This window comes from Bidens hawaiensis, unplaced genomic scaffold, assembly GCF_021521415.1.
Source record: "Bidens hawaiensis isolate Kalapana, Puna unplaced genomic scaffold, B.hawaiensis_p1.1 tig00004795_1, whole genome shotgun sequence".
Taxonomy (NCBI): domain Eukaryota; kingdom Viridiplantae; phylum Streptophyta; class Magnoliopsida; order Asterales; family Asteraceae; genus Bidens; species Bidens hawaiensis.
The window spans coordinates 223484-247335 of record NW_027491299.1 but is presented as its reverse complement, the minus strand read 5'-3'; the positions used below and the strand labels follow the sequence as shown (position 1 = coordinate 247335).

Here is a 23852-nt window from a genome sequence, read left to right as displayed (position 1 = left end):
GCTTCCGTTGCAGAGGTAGGTCTAGGACAATTTGTAATTGCCTCAATTTTAGCGGGATCCATTTTGACTCCTTCCGCCGACACAATGTGACCTAGGAAGGCTACTTAATTGAGCCAAAATTCACATTTTGAAAACTTCGCATACAACTTTTTATGTCTTAAAGTTTCGAGCACTTTACGTAGATCTTCTTCATGTTCGTCCCTACTCTTGGAATACACTAAGATATCGTCGATAAAAACAATTAAAAACTTATCCAAGAACTCATGAAAAACACGATTCATTAAATCCATAAAGACTGCAGGGGCATTAGTTAAACCAAGAACTCGTAATGGCTATAGCGCGTCCAAAAGGCAGTCTTAGGAACATCCTCCTCCCGAATCTTTAGTTGGTGATAACCAGATCTCAAGTCTATTTTCGAGAAGAACTTAGCGCCTTGGAGTTGGTCAAAAAGGTCATCTATGCGAGGTAGAGGATATCTGTTGCGAATGGTGATCCTATTAAGCTCTCGGTAGTCAATGCACAACCGCATACTACCATCCTTTTTCTTTACAAATAAGACCGGTGCACCCCAAGGTGAGACGCTTGGTCTTATAAATCCAAACTCCAACAATTCCTGCAATTGCTCCTTCAGCTCGTTTAGTTCCAACAGAGCCATACGATACGGTGCCTTAGAGATAGGCTCAGCGCCAGTGACCAAGTCAATAGTAAATTCTATCTCACGGTTGGTGGTAGTCCCGGTAATTCATCCGGAAAGACATCAAAATACTCACGAACAACAGGATAATCGTCGATGCTAACTTCGCCAGCTGTCGTATCCTTAACTGATGCTAAAAATCCAGCGCAGCCATGTGATATCAACTTTTGAGCTTTGAGCGCTGAGATAATCTTAAGAGACTTACGGGGTTGGAACCCCTGATACACCAAATCGGGATGATGAGAATCACCAAAAATGACTCGCCGTGAGTGACAATCAATAGTAACACGATGTTGAGATAACCAATCCATCCCGAGGATGACATCAAAGTCGCGCATTTGCATGGGTAAAAGATCCGCTTTATGCTCAATAGAATCAATACGAATAGGACAGTCTCCATGTATATGGGAAATTATGATTGACCTACCCATAGGAGTGGATATGGAAAGAGCATGTTCTAACGGGGAAGGTTCAGTCAATAGGTGTCTAGTGAATAAGTTAGAAATTATAGAATGGGTCGCCCCTGTATCAAATAGCACATATATATCATGTTCATCGAGTTGGAGAGTTCTGGAAACAGTACCTGGGGCACTAGCAGCTTCAGCGGCTGTAAGCGTGAAAACTCTTCCTCTAGTATTTGGCGGCACAACATTTCCTTTGGTGGTATTCTTGGTGTCCGGCATCGGGCAATTTTTAATTACATGTCCAGTCTTGCCACATCTAAACATGCTCCCATAGTTTGGCGACAAGCACCCCAATGTTTCTTGCCACAAGTGTTGCATGAAGGCATAGCAGACTAATTGGGGTTTCCATGTTGATTCAGTGGTTGTGCTCTAGCAGGTCCTTGATACAGCTGAATTTGATTCTATGCAAGTCTCGGGTTTGGGGTCTAGGCTGCCATGGTTTTATCTAATTATCGGGATTTCTTTTCGGTTGAACTCTGCGATCTTGATATTGTGATGCAGAAGATGGTTGGCCGGTAGTCTGGGTGCGCAGCCCATCCCTATCCCTCTTCTTGCTTTCCCCTACTCGAAACAGGAATTCTTTTCTCTCAAATTCAAAAGTCTTGATTGCGTCAGCAACCTCTGTAAGATCTTTGAACTTCATAAACATGATCGACTTTCGGACTCGATCACACACTGCCTATTTACACTTTTCTGCCTGAACTTCTGGCATTCCTGCTGCATCCCCAACGATACTAGCCAACCTCACAAAGTGAGCAATAAACTCTTATGCTGGTTCATCATTCCTGTCGAATAACAGCGTACTCCCTGACATAGGCTTCTCTATTAGCCATGGAGAAATACTTGTCATAAAAGATTCTCCTAAAATCTGCCCAAGGAAGGGTAGCCGCATAAGCATCTCCACCTTGAGCCTGCTTGAGTCCTTCCCACCATGACTGTGCATCATCCTCTAATTTATAGGCAGCCAATCTAACTTTATACAGATACTCAACTCCCAACACTTCAAAGATCTTCTCAATATGGGCTATCCAATTCCTGGCCTCGATTGGAGTAGTTGCGTGACTAAAGGATCTTGGCTTTTGCTTTTGAAACCTCTGCAGCCATACGTGGATGCCCTCAGCAGTGTTATTCGTTGTGTTCTCGTCTATCACAGCTCCAGAATTATGATTTCGGTTAGTAGGTCCTTCAGAACGAGTTTGTTGAATAACCGCCTCCACGATTTGAGCAACTAGGTTAGCAAGTAACTCGGCTAAGGCTTGATTGACAGATGTAACTATGTTCATATCGACGGGAGTCTCATTTGAAGCGGAATTGGTGTTAACACGGTTAGCCCTGCCGGCGGTTCTACGAGTTTGACGACGAAGAGGCATCTAAATAAATTATAGGAGAATTAGAATATAAGAATGATATTGAGTATAAAGGACATTTAATTTAATGGAATCCTAACCCAGACGTCTACCCAATCCTCACTTTACCTAATTACTAATGTTTAAGTTTTCTATAGGAAAGAGCCTATGCTCTGATACCATAACTGTAACACCCCGCCCCACAGATAGGTGACGTGTCACTAATCATATTATTCAAAACATAAGACATCATTCCATTATTAAATGTCAACAGTACAGAGCCCTAGGGTTAATTATTTATTACATATTATATAATTGCCAAATTTAGCTGAACTAGAGTATGCTACAAAAGTGGCTAGCATTTTTCATTTAGATCTTAGAGCTTAATTCTTTTTCCTTTCTCTCTCTTCACACCTCACCCGGAGTAACCTGTGAACCTGCTATGAAAAACATTTACAAAATGAGCCGAATGCCTAGTACGGATAAAAGGCTCAAGTAAAATATTATCATTAATTAAGTAAAAGATTAACAATAATTAAGTAACAATTTATTTATAACAATATAAAAAAATATAATATGTCATGATATAAAATGATATGATGCAAGTATGCAAGCCAATAAAGTAAATTGTTATCATATGGATGATACCCACGAGCCGAAACATATAACATGCCAGTGGGGCTACATAGGTTGCAAACTATGTACCCAATAGTGCAATGGTGTGTGTTGGCATACACCGACCATCCACAAATATCGAATACATATAACCTAGGATCTATACATACACCTCCTAATAGCTGTGGGCCACACTTGCCCTTAAGAGACGCCGCGAACTAATCTCTCCGTCACGGAAGGAGCACACAACATCGATGCCACAATGTTGTGCCTGTGAGACACTCCACAAGAAGCGTAGAACTCAAGGTACCAGAGTATAAGCATATATAGGTAACGAGCTCAAAATTAAAAAAAAACAACATCAACAAATATCTATACCATGCAATAAGTAAGGAGCATGTGATACAGAGTACAAACTTGGAAATTAATCACATGCATATCGAACCAAATTTTGAGTCCAAACAAATCATAACCGGATCTTGAAGCAAAATAAATTAGATCCGATTAATATTCCAAAAACGTTTAGGAGTTCCAAAGAACGCGAAACATCAACCGGGTTTTAACAATCGAGGACGAGAATAACAAGGGGAGGGGTAAGAATCTGTACCTTAAAAGATCCACTAGAATGTTAGACTCATTCTTTTAAGGGTGTTGTTAACCTAAAATAAAATTGTTGAGATTTAGATATTTAAATTTCAAATGTTAAGTTATATTATTATATTTTTTTATCAACTGTACGTCGAACATAACTTTATGCCAAGATCACCCATAATTTTTATTTTATTTTTATTTATTTACTTATTTGTTTATTTAATCATCTAAATGTATTATTTTAGTTTTATAAGTTTATGTTGTTTAAACCAATTTAAGATAACTAACATTCTTGTGATATTTATTTATTAACCAAAGGTTAAAAACTAAATAATATATATATTACGAAAATAATGTACAAGTATATTAAAGTATGCTTAATAACAGTGTTAGTTACGCCTCGTATTTATAAAAGTAATAGTTAGAGGAAACATAAGGGAAGTTTAAATGTAGGTTTTTAGAACTTTAGTAACGATTTTATTTTAGAGTGTTTACAAGTGGTTTGTAAATTATTTCTCATATAGTAATATGATATCTGCTAGAAATTAGTGGGTCCACTTTAAACCAAAATAATGAACTCTTGTTACATCCACATTTAAGTAAAAGTAAATAAACTCAGTTTTATAATGTTTCATTATTTAAATTTTATTTATAAAGAGAGCAACTCATCTTCTTCATCATATTTCTATGACTTGCTTAAATAAACTCTTATTCGTATATAAACATATAAGTCTCAAAATGAAGGTTTAAAGTTTTGATTTGGATACCTTACTCGCGGAAATTAATGGATCCGAGAAACAAGTGATGCCAAAAAAAAAACGTGTAACGCCGGTCGGAGGTTTTGACACTGGTCCTAGTGGTTGATGCACGCAACGCACTGTGTAGGTAGCGAGTGGTGTCGTCGGTTTTGGAGTTTTGTAATGCTGTTTTCTTGGCCGGAATTTCTATATGTTTGCCGGAAACTTAAAAGAAATGGAAGGGTGAGAGGTGAATGAGTGAGTGAGGGTAAGATGAGAATGGTTAAGGAGGTTGGTTCGATTTATACTTGGTCTGAACTTTCTAGATGACTGTAAGTAGTTGATTGTGGCGGCTAGAGGCGGCGTTTTTGCGGCGAAAGAAATTGATGATTGCACTATACGAAGCTTCTATTTCCATCTCCACATTTCTATATAATATTATTTTATTAAAATATATTTTCATACAGTACACTTTCATTCGTACAGTACATTTCTATATAATATTATTTCTATATATATTATACTATTTGTTTATTTGTTTATTTTCTTTTTCTTTTTCTTTTTATTTATTGTTTTTTTTTATTATTTTCAGGGATCGTCATCTTGTCTCTTTATGTAGAGATTTTATTATTTTTATTATTATTATTACTATTTATACTATTTGTATTTATCTTTTGGATATTTCAATCCGCTTCCCAATTTAATCTATTAACAATTTAATTCAAGTACGTATATTTTCGTATTTTCATTAATATTTAAATTATTAATTACTAACTATTCTAATATCTTAGAATATCTTAATCGAAATTAACCTCATCTCAAAATCACATACTTGAAAAGCTATAAAGTTTATATTATATTCTCTTTAATCTCATAAGTTCTCAAATTAGCCAAACTCGACTTAAAAAATTTTCCGTTAACTATGTTTAAACTTATAAACTCGATCTTAAGAATTTTGTACCTAAAAATACGATCTTTAAGGAGCCCGTATGCTATTAACTATTTTAAGATTTGTTATAAATTAAACCTTTGCGTATTTCATCCCCTAAATAAAATTCCTTTCATCAAAGTAGACTTATTAGAATCTTATACCTATACCTCGATTTCCTTAGTCTCGATTATCACGATTCATAAATAACATCTATTTTATGAAATTTGTTTCCTTCATAAGCAAAAGATATTTTAGAACTTACCTTATTTTATTAATTAAACTCGAATATGTATTAGTTAGCTTTTGAATTTATATTTAAAAAAAATTATCAAAACGTTTGTTTCTTTCAAAATGATGGTTTTAAATATTTTATAAACCACATGATGGAACGGATTATGCGGACCATCCGACGATCTAAGTAATTATGGGTCGAAATGTAATTACCAAAGTCCTCGCATGGAAATCATAATACGTACAATTATGTGTCATGACTTAGAACCTAAGGTAGCTTGGGTAAACGGTACGAATGATGAGATGATAAGGACATGATGGATACACCGCTGGTACATCCTATATATAAGTGCCCTTATCGGATTGACATTTGAAGTGTTGCTTCGGTTATTAGAAGTTCTATGTTATGATATTTTCTTTAAAAGCTTAAAGTATTTTCAAAACAATGATGTTTTGGTTTTCCTTAATTTCGGGACGAAATTCCCTAAAGTAGGGAAGACTGTAACATTTTGGGTTTTCCGTACTCATATTTGTATTCGTTTATCGGGTTACAAACCTTATTCGGATCTTCTTCATTAATAAAATTATGCAATTATTATTGAAATAATTATTTTATCTTAGTTTATAATTCCTTAACTTTCATTTGTGCCAGACCTTAGAAACTCTTAAAATTGCTTAAAATGGCTTAAAAATGCGTTTTTGGAATTCCAGGGACTAAAACTGTCAAAAGTTGAAAGTCTGGTGAAGCTGCACCTTCACGCGGTGCGAAGATGTCAGCCCTGCACCTTAGCGCGGCGCGAAGATGTCACCAGATCAGCCAGATTCGTTTAAGATCTTCGTATAATGCTAAATATTTCCTAAATCAACCCTAAATTATGAAATTTGAGCCACAAGTTATTGTATTTAATGTGTAATGATGTCTAGGTTCATACTCAGTAATTTTGCTAATATATCGATAATTTAAAGACCTGATTTCGTTCTTAATTGTATGAGTCGGTTACCAAAATCAACTTGTTTCTTGTCCAACAAGTTGATTTAACCTCTATATAAACACATCATAACTCCAAACCCTAAAGTTTACTGCAACTAATCATTCCCAGTCGTAAACTACCCTCCACCAACGTTTTCTTGCTCGTTTAAAGTGAAGATTCGGTAGCTGCAGTTGACTTTGACATTCGTTAAGCATTTGACCTCGATTTCTCGCTAATACAAACACCATCAGGGTAAGTTGTTAACTGATCAAACGTTCATTAATACTCACTTATCGATAACCCTCAATCAGTTTCTGAGATTGAGGAGTATTGATGGGTCAATTCGAGTCAAACCCGTTTAAGGGCAAAATAGTCAATAACTTTGACTATCCGTTTTCTCATGCTTCAGGTCAGATTCAACGTTCGGATCCAGAAGACTTTTATTCTCGTAAAATAATTTTAAGGCTACTGACCAAAACCCAACTTCCGAATCGCTGTTCGGATTCTGGTTAGTACCAGCTCGCTTAAATCTTAAATTAAACATAACTTGAATTCTAAACGTCTATTTGGATTGATTCAAGTGGCCACGAGTTCGTTTTTACTTGTATTATCATATCTCAAAGATTCAGATTCTGATTGTTCATATCGTTTGAAATGTAGTGGATGACTCGCTTATTCGTTAGCTCGTTTAATCACATTTATTAATTGTTTGTCATTAATCTAAGGTGAGTTTTATGATTCCCCTATTTTACTAAGTTTTCTAAACATTTTCAGGGCATATGCGTATCTCATATTATACATATATATATCAAAAATTAGCAAACGTGTAATTGTGTGTGATTGATCAAAATATACTTGTTTATGTGCGCGCATTCGTGCTCGGAGAGGTCCCGCATATCCCCATGTATTGGGTTCACATTATTATCGACCAATGCCCGATTAGCTTGGCAATGGTCTTATTATTATTTGCTCATGGTCGAATTACCGGCGCCCGATTCACTTGGCAATGGTTTAATTAACAACTTATTTGCTCATGGTTTGATTCATTTACTGCATTTATCACGTTTTGCTTATTTATTTTATTTATTATATTAACATTAATTTATTACAAAACTGATAATAAACTCACTCAACATGTATTGTTGACAAACTCTATTTTCTACGCATATGCAGGTTGCTATTGAATTTGAAGTTGAAGTATGAACATTTAGAAAGGCCTTAGGGTTTTATCAAAGAAAAAAATAATTTAAATTTGTTATATTCATTTGTTTGAATTGTTTTTGCTATATTTGGATATTGTGTATACATTTGAAATAAAATAATTAAATAGACATTGTCACTTTTATATTATGCCCCGGCATTTTCGCTTTAGGTTGGGGTCACACCTATCCCTGATCCTGTTTGAAGATCTTCGAGAACTTATATTCTACCCTCATACTTAAATGACTATATTTGTAATAACTCTGAGTCTTCTCATCATTGTTTCCACATTGTCACTAATTTTAGTTCCTCTCCTATCTTTTGTTCTTCTTCTTATCTTCTTCCTTCCAGTCAGTCTCTCACCCAAGCAATTTCTGATATACATGAGCCTACTTCTTATAAGGAAGCTGTCGGCATTCCTGAATGGAAAGATTCCATAATAGCTGAATTTCAGGCTCTTGAAAATAATAATACTTAGGCTGTTACCGATCTTCCCCTGGAAAGAAAGCTATTAAGTGTAAATGGGTGTTTAAAGTCAAACACAAGCAGACGAAAGTTGAATGTTGCAAAGCTAGATTGGTGGTGAGGGGAGATATACAAAAAGAGGGGATTGATTACAATGAAACTTTTTCTCTTGTTATCAAGATGATCGCTATTCGAAGCCTTGTAGTTGTCGCTACAAAGAGAAGTTGGCCTCTATTTCAACATGATGTTAATAAGGCTTTTTTTCATGGGGATTTAGATGAGGATATCTATATGATGTCACCAAACATAGAATGCAACTTCTTGATAATCAGGTGTTTAAATTTCAGAAATCCTTATATGGTTTAAAACATGATGATACGGGAAAATGTCTTCTGCATTAAGGTCAAGAGGGTATGTGGATTCTCATAATGATCATTCCTTGTTTTCAAAGTCTATGGGATCATTAGTGATTTATGTCGCTGTATATGTCAATGGCATTTTAGTTACTGGGAAAAATTTGGAAGAGATCAATAATCTCAAGACTTCCCTAGATTCATCTTTCAAAATCAAAGATTTGGGAAGTCTCAATTATTTTTTGGGTATGGAAGTTCTTTACACTACAAATGGTGTTATCATGTGTCAACGCAAGTTTGCTAAGGACATGCTTTCTGAATCTGATACTTCCAATCTATCTGTCACCAAATCTCCATTGCCTCATCATTTACAACTTAACGCTCATGAGGACTTGTTCTTAATGACCCTTTACAATACAGGAAGCTTGTTGGTAAACTTAATTACCTTACTCACACGAGCCTGATATTGCCTTTGCTATTCAATTTCTGAGTCAATTCATGCAAGATCCGAGGATGTCTCATTGGAATGCAGCGCTACATACTCTCTCATATTACAAGTGAACTTTATATCAAGGATTATTCTTCAATAATAATCCTTCCTTTACTCTGCAGGCATTCTATGATTCGGACTGGGCAGCTTGTCCTAATACTCGTCACTCGGTTAGTGGTTTTTATGTTTCCCTTGGGGCTCTCCGATTTATTTGAAATCTAAGAAGCACCCTACTGTTTATTTGAGCTTAGTTAAATCCGAGTACCGATCTCTTAGATGTGTGAGTGGCCGAACTTGCCTGGTTGACAAGACTTCTCTCAGAGTTCAATGTTCCTAAAATTACTCATGTCACACTTAAATGTGATAGTCAGGCTGCAATCTATATTGCAAAGAGTCTTTCATGAGCTGACTAAATCGATTGTCATTTTGTTCACGAAAAGTTATAGGAGGGCTTAGTCACTTTGGTGCACATGAACACGAAAGATCAACTTGCTGACATCTTTACTAAGAGCTTACCAGGGCCTCATTTTTACTCACTTTTATGTAAGTTGGGATTTTCTCAACTTCCAATTTGAGGGGGGTGAAAGCGTATATGTTATACACTTTGTAACACATATACGTTGTATATGTTATACGACGTGTAACTCACGCCGTATAGCATACACACAGTGTATGTGTGGTGTATATATATAGTTTGTTGTTTTCATTCATGTGTAACTTTTCATTCTGAGATAACAAATTCTTCTTTCCCTACTACATTTCTTATTTTCTTTTTGTGTCATCGTTTTCAACGATTATAGCCTTCTGTCAATTTAATAAACTTCGATAGCTACATTGAAAGCATAATGAAAATGAGTTTTGTAGCTTTACATTACTTTAAGTTATTATTAAGAAAGGGTAGTAAGCATACCATTTATGTTTCTTAAGTTTTTTATTCATGAGAATTTGATAGCCACATTTTTTTGTTAATATAAGTAACCAAAGAAGACACGAAGTTTCGATTGGATAAATGTTGCAGGCAAGAATTGTAATCCATGTTATAGGAGAGTTCATACATGCTTTGATCAGTTTTGAAAAAAATTCATGTTTAAATAATTAGTTCTTGTAATCTGTAACCCAACCCTCCTTTAGATTGATATAAATTTACCATCCAGGAGGTAAACTTGTCTTTTTTTTTAAGGCCAAATTTCATAAAACCAAAGACTACTTACGAGGAGCAAGAAGTCTAATTTACAAGAAAAAATACAACAAACACAAACTACAGTTATCTACAATGGAATATTAATGTCATTTACCCCTTTAGCAATCAAGAGTGCCTTGTTATTGGAGATTATATTGTTCCTAGATAGCTCATCCAACATGTTGTCAAAAAATAGCTTGAATCACTTCACACTCGTTGTTCTTGAGCTTGCAAGGGTAATCCAACACCTCCTTCACGGATTCAAATTCATTGGTTCCCGTTAACTTCACCCAAGCAAAGATAATGGCCCAAACCAATCTGAATCTTGTCACCCTACAATGTATCATCAAGTGCAAGGATGATTCCTACAGTTCTTTACACAAAACACACCTAGTGTCCCCGACCTCAATGCCCCTCACCATTAATGCCTCTTAGTAGCAATGCTATTCATTAATAATCTCCAAACAAAGAAATTCACTTTGATTGGAACACATTGCAACCAAAAATTTATGTCCACTTCCTGTTGATTCACATTATCCAACTCCTTTCTAAAACTTTTAACCAAATAATTGCACAAAGAACCATCTTCCTCCTTCCAAACCAAAACATCCGGCTCATTAGACATCACAACCCTTGAGATCAATCCAACACAATCCATGAGTTCATTTTTTGCATGTGCAACCCTGATGGGCCTGGCCCATCTCCAGATCCAACTCAATTCAAAATTCTGCCGCACATAGCACTCTTGTACCAGCATTTTTGTCTTCTTTTCCAATTCGAATAACAACGGGAACACGTCTTTGAGTGGTCTGTCGTTGGCCCAAATACCAATCCAAAAATGTGTCTTACCCCCTTGCCAAGTTGCACCTTCAGCCTCTCAAATGATAACAAAATTGTCTCGTTTTCATTCGACCCCAATTTATTGATGGTCTTCCATGTTCCCCTAATTGATTTTTAAATCATATCCCAACTCTGAGTGCCTATGTGAACCGTAGTGATTACTCTAACCCAAAGAGAGGAGTTGCGATTCTTATATCTTGATCACCATTTTGGCAATAAAGCCAAATTCATCGACTTTAAAGTACCAACTCCCAAACCGCCCTTTATCTTTTCCTCTTATGATTTTCTTCCAAGCAACCCAACTTATCTTTTTTCTAATCATCACTACCGCCCCATAGAAACCTTCTGCGTTTGGCTTCAATCTATTAAGTGTCTCAACCAGTGCTTTGAAAATTGAGATGTAGTACCCTCCCAAACTTCCTAACAACGACTTGACAAGCTTAAGTCTACCACCAAACGACAATACCTTGGCTTTCTAATTTGATAACACTTTGTCAAATTTATCAAGAATCGGCTTTCAATTCTTAGTGTGACACATATTAGCGCCAATCGATAGACCAAGTGAAAGCATCTCAGAATTCGGTTTAAATTCCTTACATTGAAATCGCACCACTTACCAACAAATATCGCGTCATTTGCGTATACCCTTGAAATGACCTTCTGAACATGCCGAACGCATTGTCACATTTAAAGCATCCATGGCACTTTCTTGTCTAATATGCAACACTTTCTTGAAAGAGCTAAAGATAACAAAATGCTTATCACGAAATGTGTTATGTGTGAACCCTCGGGTGGGCACATATGATGTATATATGTGTGAACCCTGCTTGTGGTGCGCACATATGATGTATATATGTGTGAACCCTCGGGTGGGCAAAAGTAAAATTGCACTAATTTTGACGTTATTTTACTAATCTCGTGAAAATAACGTTAAAAGTGACGGACGGTTAATCAGGCATCATGTAGTGGCGTTGATAGCCGAAAGACAAGGGTACATGCACCGATCAGCCGGTGTCCCGATGATTGAGTGCTATGTGCCTTATGTCCAAGGCTTGATGCAAAACTACTATCGAGCCGGGGGTCTCACCGAAAGCAGCCTCTCTATCCTTATAGGGTAGAGGTAAGGCTGTCTACATCTTACCCTCCTCAGACCCTACCATAGCTTTGCTATTGGTGGGATATACTGAGTACGATGATGATGATGATGATGATGATGATGATGTAAGGATGTAGTTGGCTTTTGCTGAAACTCAAATTATGAAGTTAATAAATGATGCATGAAATGTGGTGATATTAAAGCCCGTATATGACACGTGTAATTCGTGTAGGTTGAGTTGCCAATGCCTCCAGCAGGAGAAGGGGGAGAGGGGAAGTATGAAGCATCGGTTCACGATTTACGCCCTGTATTAAACTGGCCTGAAACAAAAGGCTCGACATTGCGTACTTTGGTACCTTTCCTCTTGTCACACCCCGACCATGACGGAAACGTCGGGGCGCAACCGATTGTTCATCGCACACGACACTATTAAGTTACAATATTTAATCAACTCATTTAAATTCATAAAAAGACAAAGAGTCACATAACTTGTTCATTCAATAACCTAATTCAAATCATAGTAAATAATATAATGTTCGTTTTGCTAATATCCTAATTGCCTCGATAACGTTTTTTCTTCAAGTCCTCGAGTCAACCTAAAGTCAAACCTGTAACATTGCATAAATAGATTTTGTCAATACAAAGGTTGGTGAGCCATTTCATAGTTTTTGAACAATAGATATATAATATGAAATTCCACAACTTGTATACAAAACAATAAATAATAGCAACAATTTAGATAAATGAAATCGTTAATAAGAATACATTAACGACACCATTCTATAAGGGGATGCCAAATATACTCGAATTTTGTAAGAAATCGTTAATAAGAATACATTAATGACACCTTTCTATAAGGGGATGCCAGATATACTCGGATTTATGAATCAACCATCCAAAAGCGGTAAACACATTAGCACTCAAGCATATAAACATATAATCACCAAATCGAGCATTTATTTAAGTAAAGTATACAATAAAGTTTGTGGTTTAAGACTCAAATGTAAATCATTTGGACTTGAATAAGTTTGCAATGTCACCCCCAAAATATAAAAGAGTGAAAACGGGGGATGAAAGTACTCACATTCAAGTAATAAACTTGAAAGATTTGATGATTTGGAGATTAACCGGAACGATGAGTTTAACGAACGAAGCCTAAAGGAGAAGAAGTTTTGTATTAGAAAAGTTGTCTTGGAAGTCTTTAAACGAAAATAAATGATAAGAAATGTAAACAATTTAAAGTTTAAGGTTTAAAATGTAAATATTTAAGAAATTATAATAATAGTCCTTTAAAATGTAAGTTTGCTCGAAACCGGGTTAAAGTATCTAGCCCTTAATTTTACTCAACCTGTGTTAAGTAATAAGGTGGGTAAAAATGCAAGAAAGCAAGTCCCTTTATAATATAGATACTAAAACGGGTTTAAACGAGTGTTCGAGTGGTCGGTTCGGGTCTTGGTGACTTGACCAAACCCAAAGTCAACTTTCCCAAAATAATAAATGTACGAGATAACTCAATAAATCTTAAAGAGACTTAACCAAGTATGTAGTTTTATTGTTTTAGAACTAACAACGTCCGTTAAGCGAGTGTTTGGTTTAATCGGTCCAAACTTTGTTATAAGATCAAGTTGGATTCAACATTCCAAGTACTTTGTGAAAATAATTAAAATCAGTTTATAAAGTATTTTTAAAGAAATATATAAGCTTTAATGGTTAAAAACACACTTGTGTGTCTTAAGCGAGTAAACTTGGTTTAGTTCGGTTTGGTTCGGTTTTTATCTTGGAATAAGGCCAAGAATGGTTACCACATGTCCAAACATCATAGAACTTGTAAAATAATTTATAAATAATGATACCAAAGTTTTACATACAAAAAGTCAACAACAAAGTCTTTAAACGAAAGTTCGGTTTCCGGTTCGGATCTTGTTTCGGGATAATACCGAGGTTAGATCATACAAACCCATAACCATGGAACTAATTAAAATGATTTTAGAAACTCAAATCTTACATAAAACATGTTTATACAACTATTTAAACAAACTAGTAAACAAGAGTTCGGCTTCCGGTTTGGAGCTATTTACGGAATAACCGAGGCTAGTCTCTACAAACCCATAACCATGGAACTCAAAATGTAAAATAGAACTAAGATGAGCAGAAGTTAAACAAGTATAACAAGTTTGATAGTTAGATGCGGAAAATATATATAATCAAGGACTACTACGAGTCCTCCATGTAACTTTGTCTTATGGGCCGGACACTTAACCGACCGAGACCGGAGAAATGCCCACCGAAGGTACAAAGGGTGCTATTATATATATGTTGTATAACAATCTTCAAGTATAAATAAGTGTTAACAAGTTGATTATAATGTAAAACTATGGTTAGTTTGACATTGGAAAGTCAAACTGCCAAAAAAATATGAAGAACACCTTTGAATGCTTGAGAATTGGAAGAGAAAGAGATGAATGAGCAAGGATTAATGAAGGGGATAGGGGTGTATATATAGGGTGGGTTGAAAGGGTCAAGCATGGGGTGTGATATCAAGGTTTGCATGCAAGAGGGATCAAGATAAGTCACAAAACAACAAATAAAAAAAACAAAAAAAACAAAAACAAAAATGGGGCTGCTGCTGATCTGCTGCTGGTCAGCACGTCGGTTCGCGTCCGGAAGTTCGTTTTTGATGTATCTTGAGCGTTTTAAGTCCGTTTTCGAATCCGTAAAAGGGGTTTTTCAAATTAGACAAGCGGGAATGTTTTAGTAACATAAAATCCAATATTTTATATATTTGAAATGTTCAGGATATAAATCGGGTCGGTTTACAACATAAAAACAAATACAAAATAAATACCATTTGACCCGAAATCGAGGGATGTCACACCTCTCTCTCCCCACTTTACGTTTTCATTCTCTTTTTCAATAAATTTTAACATATTAGGCCATGTTTCAAGAGAAATATTAACCAAATTTTTGATATGATTGATATTGTGGCTTTTTTTTAAAATAAAACCATGCCTCAATGCTACATTAGTAAGATTATGTTTCTTGATATAGTGTTCAGTCTAAAATTTGGATCATGCTTCATTTATATAGTTGGCAATATATATATATATGTTTAAGTTCAGGAGAGAAATTATATTACTTTGAGAAATGAATATGGGCCACTAATTTTATTTTGTGTTTTAAATATTTAAAAATAAATGAAAAATTATAAATGCAACAATAAATGCATTATGTCTGTTCAATTAATACAACTAATATAACTATAATAAATCTTTCTCTTCTCAATTAATACAACCAATATAACCATAATAAATCCTCTCTAATTAATAAATATCAAAACATAATATTTTTTTTTCAATTGATATACTTAGAAAAATTATTGTTATAAATAATAATAAAAAAATATCATGCAAATGTGTTCATTAAATATAAACAATAAATATACAACGTACACAAAATTATATAACCTACACTTGTTTTGAGCAATAAAGCGTTCAACTTACATATGTAATTCGACATCAACAATTATATAAACTAGACAAAGATTCACATTTCCTATACGTGTGTAGGTAATATGTTTTTCGTGTATAGGTAATATGTTTTCTTATTCTTAGAACAAGTGTATATTATATGTTTTTGTGTATGTTGTATATTTTTTATTGACATTTAATGCTAACATATGTAAGATAATTTTTTGTATTATTCATCACAATGTACCTACGTGTTGATGGATATTGATATATTGAGTTGGAAGAAATTGGCTTTGGATAGAAAAAATATTTAATGTATGAATAAATTGTATTTATGTTGGATAAAATATTCGAGTGTAGGTTATATGTTTTTCGTGTGTAGGTTATACGTTTTCGTGTGCGTGTGTAGTTTATTGATGCTGAATTTTGTGTGTCGGTTATATGTTTTTCATGTGTATGTTATATGTTTTCTTATTCTTAGAACAAATGTAAGTTATATGTTTTTGTGTAGGTTGTGTGCTTTTTTATTGATATTTATTGCGAACACGTGTAAGATAGTTTTTTATACTGTTCATCACAATGTAAATACGTGTTGATGGATATTAATATATTGAGTTGGAAGAAATTGGTTTTGGATAAAAAGAAATTTTAATGTATGAATAAATTGTACTTGTGTAGATAAAAATTCAAGAAAGAAAAAATAAGTTATAAAAATAAATAAATGTTTAATATTTTCCAATTATAATAATTTGATTAGTTATATTAATTAAATAGATATCTATTATATTTATTATTTATATTAGTTGAAGAGAAAGCATGCATTAATATTTTCCTCATTTATCTTTAAGCATTTAAAACTTAAAATAAAATTTGTGGCGCATATTTATGTCTCATATTTCTCACAGTAATTTCGTTTCTCTGCTGAACCATCCCATATATATATATACACACACACACACTTGTGTTATAATATGAAATTAAAGGCTCCGAACCGAAACTTGAAAACAGATTTAAGAATAAATTTGCAGCTAGGGGTGCAAACGAGCTGAGCCGAGCCGAGCTCGACTAGGCTCGAGTTCGGCTCGTTTAACTTACACGGAGCTCGAGCTCGGCTCGTTTCGAGCTCTATTTTCAAAGCTCAAGCTTGGCTCGTGAGTGGATTTTGAAGCTCGAGCTCGGCTCGTTTACTATTTATCAATTATTTTATTTTTTATTTAATTATAACTATTTTTATATAGCGTTTTCTATTATAATTTTATGTATAAAATAATTTACATTATTTAGTTATTTTTATTTAATTTTTCATAACATTATATATATTAATTAGTAATTATTATATATATATTTTAAAAAAATTATATAAGGGCAGGTTAGTTTAGGCTTGCGAGCCGGCTCGAGCTCGATAAGTGAAGCTCGGGCTCGGGCCATTTATTAAACGAGCTTATTTTTAGGCTCGAGCTCGGGCTCGATTATATGTCACGAGGAACTCGGCTTGTTTGCACCCCTATTTGCAGCAAAACAGCTACCAAATTAGGAAAACATGAACTACACTATACACTGTAAGTTTATAGTTTAAACAAGTGCATGTGCCTGCGGTTAACTTATTGAAAGCATATGAAGATGGGCTGAGCAAAGTAACTCATTTGCTGTAACTAGGATCACCGAATGGTTTCACCCATCCTCTTCCTAACATTTGATATATAGTATGCAATAGTAATACAGTCGTAGCTTAACTTCGTGAACTCATGGATCAGTATGAAATAATTGGGTCATTGTTATCACATACGCCAGTATCATGTTTAAAGCAACACATGTGTATTTTTTTCGATTCGCATAGAGTCTTGTGTTGGTCATCATTTTTCTTTTTTGTTTAGTTAGATGCTAACCAAATGTGATTTCATCTGGTGGTTTGTTTTATGGAGATTAGATAGGAAATTGTGTTTTATGAAAAATGATATACTATATTGGCTGACACATTGACATAGTGTTATCGAATTGTTAGATCCCATTATACAGACTTGGGCATAAATCTAATATTATAAGCATTCTAGCCCCTCAAGCTCGAGAACAAATATCATATGTTTAAAGCTTGTTACATATATTTTCAACTTGAAGACATCTAACAGATTTTGTGTGACTAGACTACTAGTCAATTGTTAGAATTAACAAACCGAGTCGCAACTATATCATTAAATAAAGTAATTCTTAAGGTAAACTCTCATCCTTTGATATGAAGCTTAAATTCTTGGTTTGAAAAACGCTCTAGCAAATGATACTTCAAGTACACTAATAAGAACATTATATGATCACAAATGACCGAAGGGCCTTTGGCCTAGCAATATCAAGGTGTTGGATAAGACTTTGTCATTCCAGTGTGGAGGGTTTAACTGCTTTCGTAAGAGAAAATGCGTAATAACTAAGACGTAGAGTTGGATTTGTTGTTCAAAAAATATGATCACAAATGTCTTTAGAAGTCTAAATGATTTTCCTCACGATATCATTTGAATCTTTATCCAATGCAGCACTTATTGCCCTTTTGAAACTGGGGATAGCCTAAAAAGACACATTTAAGATTATGTTGAAAACAACGGTGAGAAAGAAACGCACTCAATCAATAAGATAACATGCATTGAGAACAGTATAACCTAGTTGAAGATAAGCACGGAAAGTAAGGTGCATGCAACTTCAAGTTGATTGTCGTTAAATTTTACCTCACGCAAGAAGGTTAGACTTCACGTGACACAAATAGTTTTTCCAACAAATCAAGGTAAATGTACAAAACTCGTCTTTGTAATTTTTATTCTGAACTGATTAGTTTGTAAAGGATTAAAAACTGTACACGCACACATGATGTATATAGTTAAAACTTGTGAAGAGTCAATATTATTTAAGGCAAGCAAACCGAGCATGAGCATGCGACAACCGGTTCCACCACTCAGTCATCAAGAGACGGAGATAATTAACAGAATGAAATAAGTGCGGATATGGATTGTGATTTGATGGAATCTTCAAAGGGTATTTTCAATGTGTGGAGCGAGGGTGGCAAATGTGACTCATTGTGTTAAATAGGTTGTATTAAAATGCATATAATATTGTGTCATAATTGGTCAAACTAAAAAAAGAAAAGGATTGAAACGGGTCAAAACGGGTTGACATTTCTTGAGTTTTTTTTTTTAATAAAATGAGAAAAACGGAGGAAACTTTTTAGTTTTTTTTTTTTTACTTTTTTTGTTTTTGATTTATATTTCGAGTTATGATTTTTAAAATTTTTTTTTAACTTTTAATGAGGGGTTTCTGAAATCTCAACCCATTTAACCCATTTCAAAAACCTTAAAAATTCAAAAAAAATAATTAAAAAATCATAACTCGAATTATAAATCAAAAACTAAAATGATAAAAAAAACTAAAAAGTTTTCTCCGTTTTTCTCGTTCTATAAAAAAATAAAAATAAATTAAAAAAAAACTCAAGATATGTCAGCCTGTTTTGACCCGTTTCAATCCCTTTTTTTTTAGTTTAACCCATTCTGACCCATTATATACATTTTAATTGTAACATGACAAAAATTTTGGACAATTTTTTACAAATAATAAAGTTAAGGGACTAAAAATATTCATGGTAAAAGTAAAGAGAAAAATAAGACAAAGAATTAGTTTATATTAAGGGAATAAAGTAAGGATACTCCATCCCACATAGGAAGAAAAAAGAAATATTAAGCACTTTATAAGGGGAGAACATTTCATGATAGTGTTCTTAAGAAGCCAATCACTCTCCCTAGTCCTAGCAGAGGGTGCGAAGCACCCGACGCGCATGGGCACGGGCTCGGGCTCGGGTGAAGGGCGATGGACGCAATGTGGTGCTTTGATGGCGCACTTTGCACTTCGCAAGCTCGCATCGCCGCCTTTTTATTTTTGGATGATGAGACGAAATCAAGATATGGTAAGTTACCAAAAGATCATAGACCCAAAATGAACAGAATTAAAGTTTTGCATCTTCACGATACGCGAAGAATTTGGATGGCACCTTCGCAATACGCGAAGATGCAGGACACTTGGCGATATCGTGGCAACACAAGGCAAGCCTACGCGGCGACTCAGCGAAGCTAGTGCATCTTCGCGATACGCGAAGATGCAGAAAAATTTCTATAAATAGACCGGCCATGGGGGTGGTCCTCACTCATCCTCACACTCCAAATCACATACTTAACCTCGATAATCGTTCCACGACCCCGATATGGCGATATCCCGACAAGTCTTACCTCGAAATGCGTGCCATAACTCTACCTAGTTACTCTCTCGACCTCCCTCCAAGTAGAAGTGCGGTCCACGTAGAGCATAGGCGTTTCGAGTAATAAGCCATTCAAGGTAGGGGTTCAGCCCGATTACTATATTATAAATGGCTTAGACCATAGATAGGGATATAGCCTGTACCTTGATTTTATAAAGTGGAAATAAGATTCCATAAAGTCGAGATTATAGATAAAATAATACTTCTTTATTATATATAAAGATTTTAAGTATTTCTTATAATAAAAGAAAGTTGAAATATATGTTTCTTCACGAAGAAGAAACAAAGGTTTATAAGTGATTAATAAGAAAGGACTAGAGGTCCTTATATTTATAAAGAGATAAAATGTCAAGGTAAAGATTAAACAATCGGACTAAAGGTCTGAAGCTAGATCGTTGACCTAGTACTTATAAAATGTTATTCTCGTACTATAGGTCTGAGGTAACGAGACAAATTGGTGAGAAACACCAACCAAGAAGAAAGGTGAATACGTCCAACTTTTTATAAAACAAAGTCTTGAATGTTTGCATGTGATTATATCCCTAAAACTTTATAAACAAAAGTAATGCTGGCCCTCAGGCTATTGTATACGTTTGTCTGGATCCTTACATATGTGGGTAGACGGTGGGCACACCGCACCACACTTGCTAATACCTCAGCCACGTTGGGCCGGACCTATGTAATGTCCGAGAGGGGATTATCTCGTGTACAATTATAGTTGCTAAGACCTCAATGCTGCGGTATCGCTGAGAGGTTTCAAGTATAACTGGAGGTTTATAATAGTATATTTAACTTCGCTGTTTCCTAAGCCACGATGGGCCGGATCATAAGATACCCGAGGGGATAACTAAGTAACTTAAATATTTTGTGTCAGCGTGTTCACCAGCATGTGTTGCTTAGTATTTTTATAACTGTTTTACAGGTAATGGAGAATAGGTGTTTGGAGAAGAAGGGTAGCCGTTAGACGATCTGATGGCTCAATGGATGTTTTATATATAAAATAATGTGAAACATGGTTTTGTAATCCAAACACTTATGTACAAATTAATGGGTGTTATAAAATCCCGTCTTTTAAATATAATAATATTTTATTAAAGTCTTTCGCTTTACAACCTTAAACTCTGATATATTTACAAAACAGGTACCAACGTTGGGTGCAACGCCCAGGCCCTGAGCCGGGGTGTAACAAGTGTTGGTATCAGAGCCATCAATCTTAGCGAATTAGGTATATAAGTATACCTAAGCTTTGATCTGATATAAGTTTCAATATTTATAATATTATTATATAAGGATAAGATAGTTGGTATTCTTTCCTATCCCTTATCATTCTAATCTTTTCTATCCCTTATCATTCTTATCCTAATAGATGTCGATATTCAAGAAAATGATAGAATCCTTCTACGAAGAAATGAGACAAGCAGGCCATACAGAACCCATCATTCCTCCCGATGGTCAAAGTGATGAATACTATGCTAACTTCTTCGACCAGGACAGACCCCTCACACCAGTGGCCCCATATGGGAATCAACCCATTCACTTCCCAGACACAGAGCAAATGCCAATCAACATTCCAAGTGATCCGCCAAGCCTAAGGAATCATCCTTCCAATAACATGGAGGTTGACGAACCAGCTACGTCCAATCCCAAGGAGGGTACCCCAAGTTGGATGCAGATTTACTCTGACCCAAGAACCCAAGTTTACAATCCCACAGATTCTCCTCATTCTATTTTAGGACCATCAAGGAGACCCAAGATGAGAGTGATACAATCGGAGACCATTCGGAGTGAGGTGAATCAAAGTAATGTGGAAGTTGAACCAGAGGAAGACCCCGAGGAGGAAGTTGAAGAGGAGTCAGAAGAAGAACCAGAAGAAGAATCGGAAGAAGACCAGGAAGAAGAACCAGAGGAAGAGGTTTCAAAGGAGATGAACATTGATGAGAGGAACCCTGAGGTGCAAAACCACACAGGATGTGACTGTCCACCGAGTATGGGCTGCCAGTAACCATTGTTTCACCTGTCCCCTCATTATGATCCACAACACCCATATGTCCAGGCACTCACAGGTAGTTTTCCACCCTTTACAGGTGTCGTTCCAACCATCTCGGAACAAGCAGAGGAAATCAGGCAGCAAGAAGAGGCTGCAGAAGTTTTTCACAACATGCCAGTTGAATCCAGTCCACCACCGCCGTATCCAAGAAACCATTGTGACATAGTCATGACGGGGTATCATGATCCACTGCCCCAGTATGGATATCCAAGTCTCATCCCTCAGTCCCAAGAAGAGCATTTGGATCGGCCACTGCATGAGATGGATGAATTGCGGAAAAAGTTGGCTAGGGAGAATAGCAAGAAGAAGAAAGTGGAGAAGAAGTTACTACACAAGTGTAATAAGTTGAAGAAGATAATCAAGAAATACATGAAGGATTTAAGATCTCGTTCTGTTGTGACCATACCGTTTTTCCCTGTTCTGTTGTGGTTCTATCGTTTGTTCCTTGTTCCATTGTTGTAGTATCGGTGGTTTCTAGAATAAGTCTGTAGTATTTATGATAGTATCGTTGTGGTAATAGGAGTTTTTATAATGTACTCCTATTTGTGAGATAAATAAAAACTTTTAAGTAATGAGTCAATTTCCTTATAATTTCAGAATGTCGAAACAAAGTAATCCATCCCAAAATAAGGAAACTTTGAATGCTAAAAGCAACCAATCGAAAACTGAACCTGCTCAAAGAAACCATGAGCAGTTGATAACCAAAATGCAAGAAATGATCAATGCCATGAATACCTTATTACCCGTTATAAAAGAAAAATTTGTCCATCAAAGTGAAAACCAACAACCCAGTAATTCTGTTAAATCCAAATCCCGTCCTAATCCTACCCCTCAAAACGAAGAAAGTGATCAGGGATCAACCAATGGTGAAAAGATCCACCAAACCTTTAAGAAAAAGTTACGAATCGAAGGTTGTTTGTTTAAGGACTTTAAGAATTGTGGACCGAAAGAGTTTTATGGCGACAAAGGAGCCATAGCTGCCATAAGATGGCTCGAAGAAATGGAATCAATTGTCATAATAAGCAAGTGTACTGAGGAGGAAAAGATTCAGTACATAGCATAGATGTTTAAGGGGGAAGCCCTAGAGTGGTGGAACACGCTGTTGATGACAAGAGGTAGGAGAATCATGTACCAGTTGACGTGGGAAGAGTTTAAAGATCTGGTGTTACAGAAGTATTGTCCAATGCATGAGACTGACTTAGTTCAGACCAAGTTTCTCAATCACAAGGTAGTAGGGACCAATCTGAGAGAATACAATACCAAATTCCAAGAATATTGTAGGCTTGTGCCACAATTGGTAACACCCGAATCAAGCAAGGTAACTCGCTACATATGGGGTTTATCGAGAGAGATAAGAGACATGGTGAGGTCTCATTTGCCACAGACAGCTGAATCCGCTATGCAGCTTGCTGGTTATTTGATGAACGGTTTGATCTCCAATAAAGAGGAAGACAAGAAGGAATATTCAAAAAATGACAAGAAGGGAAAAGGAAATAATCGTTTCAAAGGAAAAGATGTGGATAGGAGGAGAGGTGGTTTCAATTCCAACTACCCGTTGTGCAAGATTTGTAAGAGACATCATCAGGGTCGATGTCGGTTCGCAGTGTCTTAATCTGCCATCTGTGATACATGCAAGAAGCCAGGGCATGTCACTGCTGATTGTTGGAAAACAAGATGACTTGCTTCAACTGCAAGGAGATGGGACATCTTAGCTTCGAATGTCCTAAAAAGAATGTTGCTGGGAGTGGAGGTGTTGGAGGTGCTGGAGGGAGCGACACCAAGAACGAAGGAAAGAAGGGGAATGCTCGAGTCTTTGTACTCGACACCAAGAGGGCCGCAGACATACCGG

The 23852-nt window shown here is 35.6% G+C and overlaps 1 protein-coding gene across 1 annotated transcript; it reads right to left on the bottom strand.

The window, feature by feature from the left end:
• Window positions 1-711: 711 nt before the first annotated feature.
• Window positions 712-1377, bottom strand: LOC143628093 (uncharacterized). The gene has a single exon (XM_077097765.1). It carries the CDS (start codon window positions 1375-1377, stop codon window positions 712-714), a length of 666 nt encoding a protein of 221 aa, XP_076953880.1.
• Window positions 1378-23852: the final 22475 nt, after the last annotated feature.

Bases quoted from the DNA above. Each gene is read 5' to 3' on its own strand.
- LOC143628093 (XM_077097765.1), bottom strand. From the start codon at position 1,377: ATGCCGGACACCAAGAATACCACCAAAGGAAATGTTGTGCCGCCAAAT.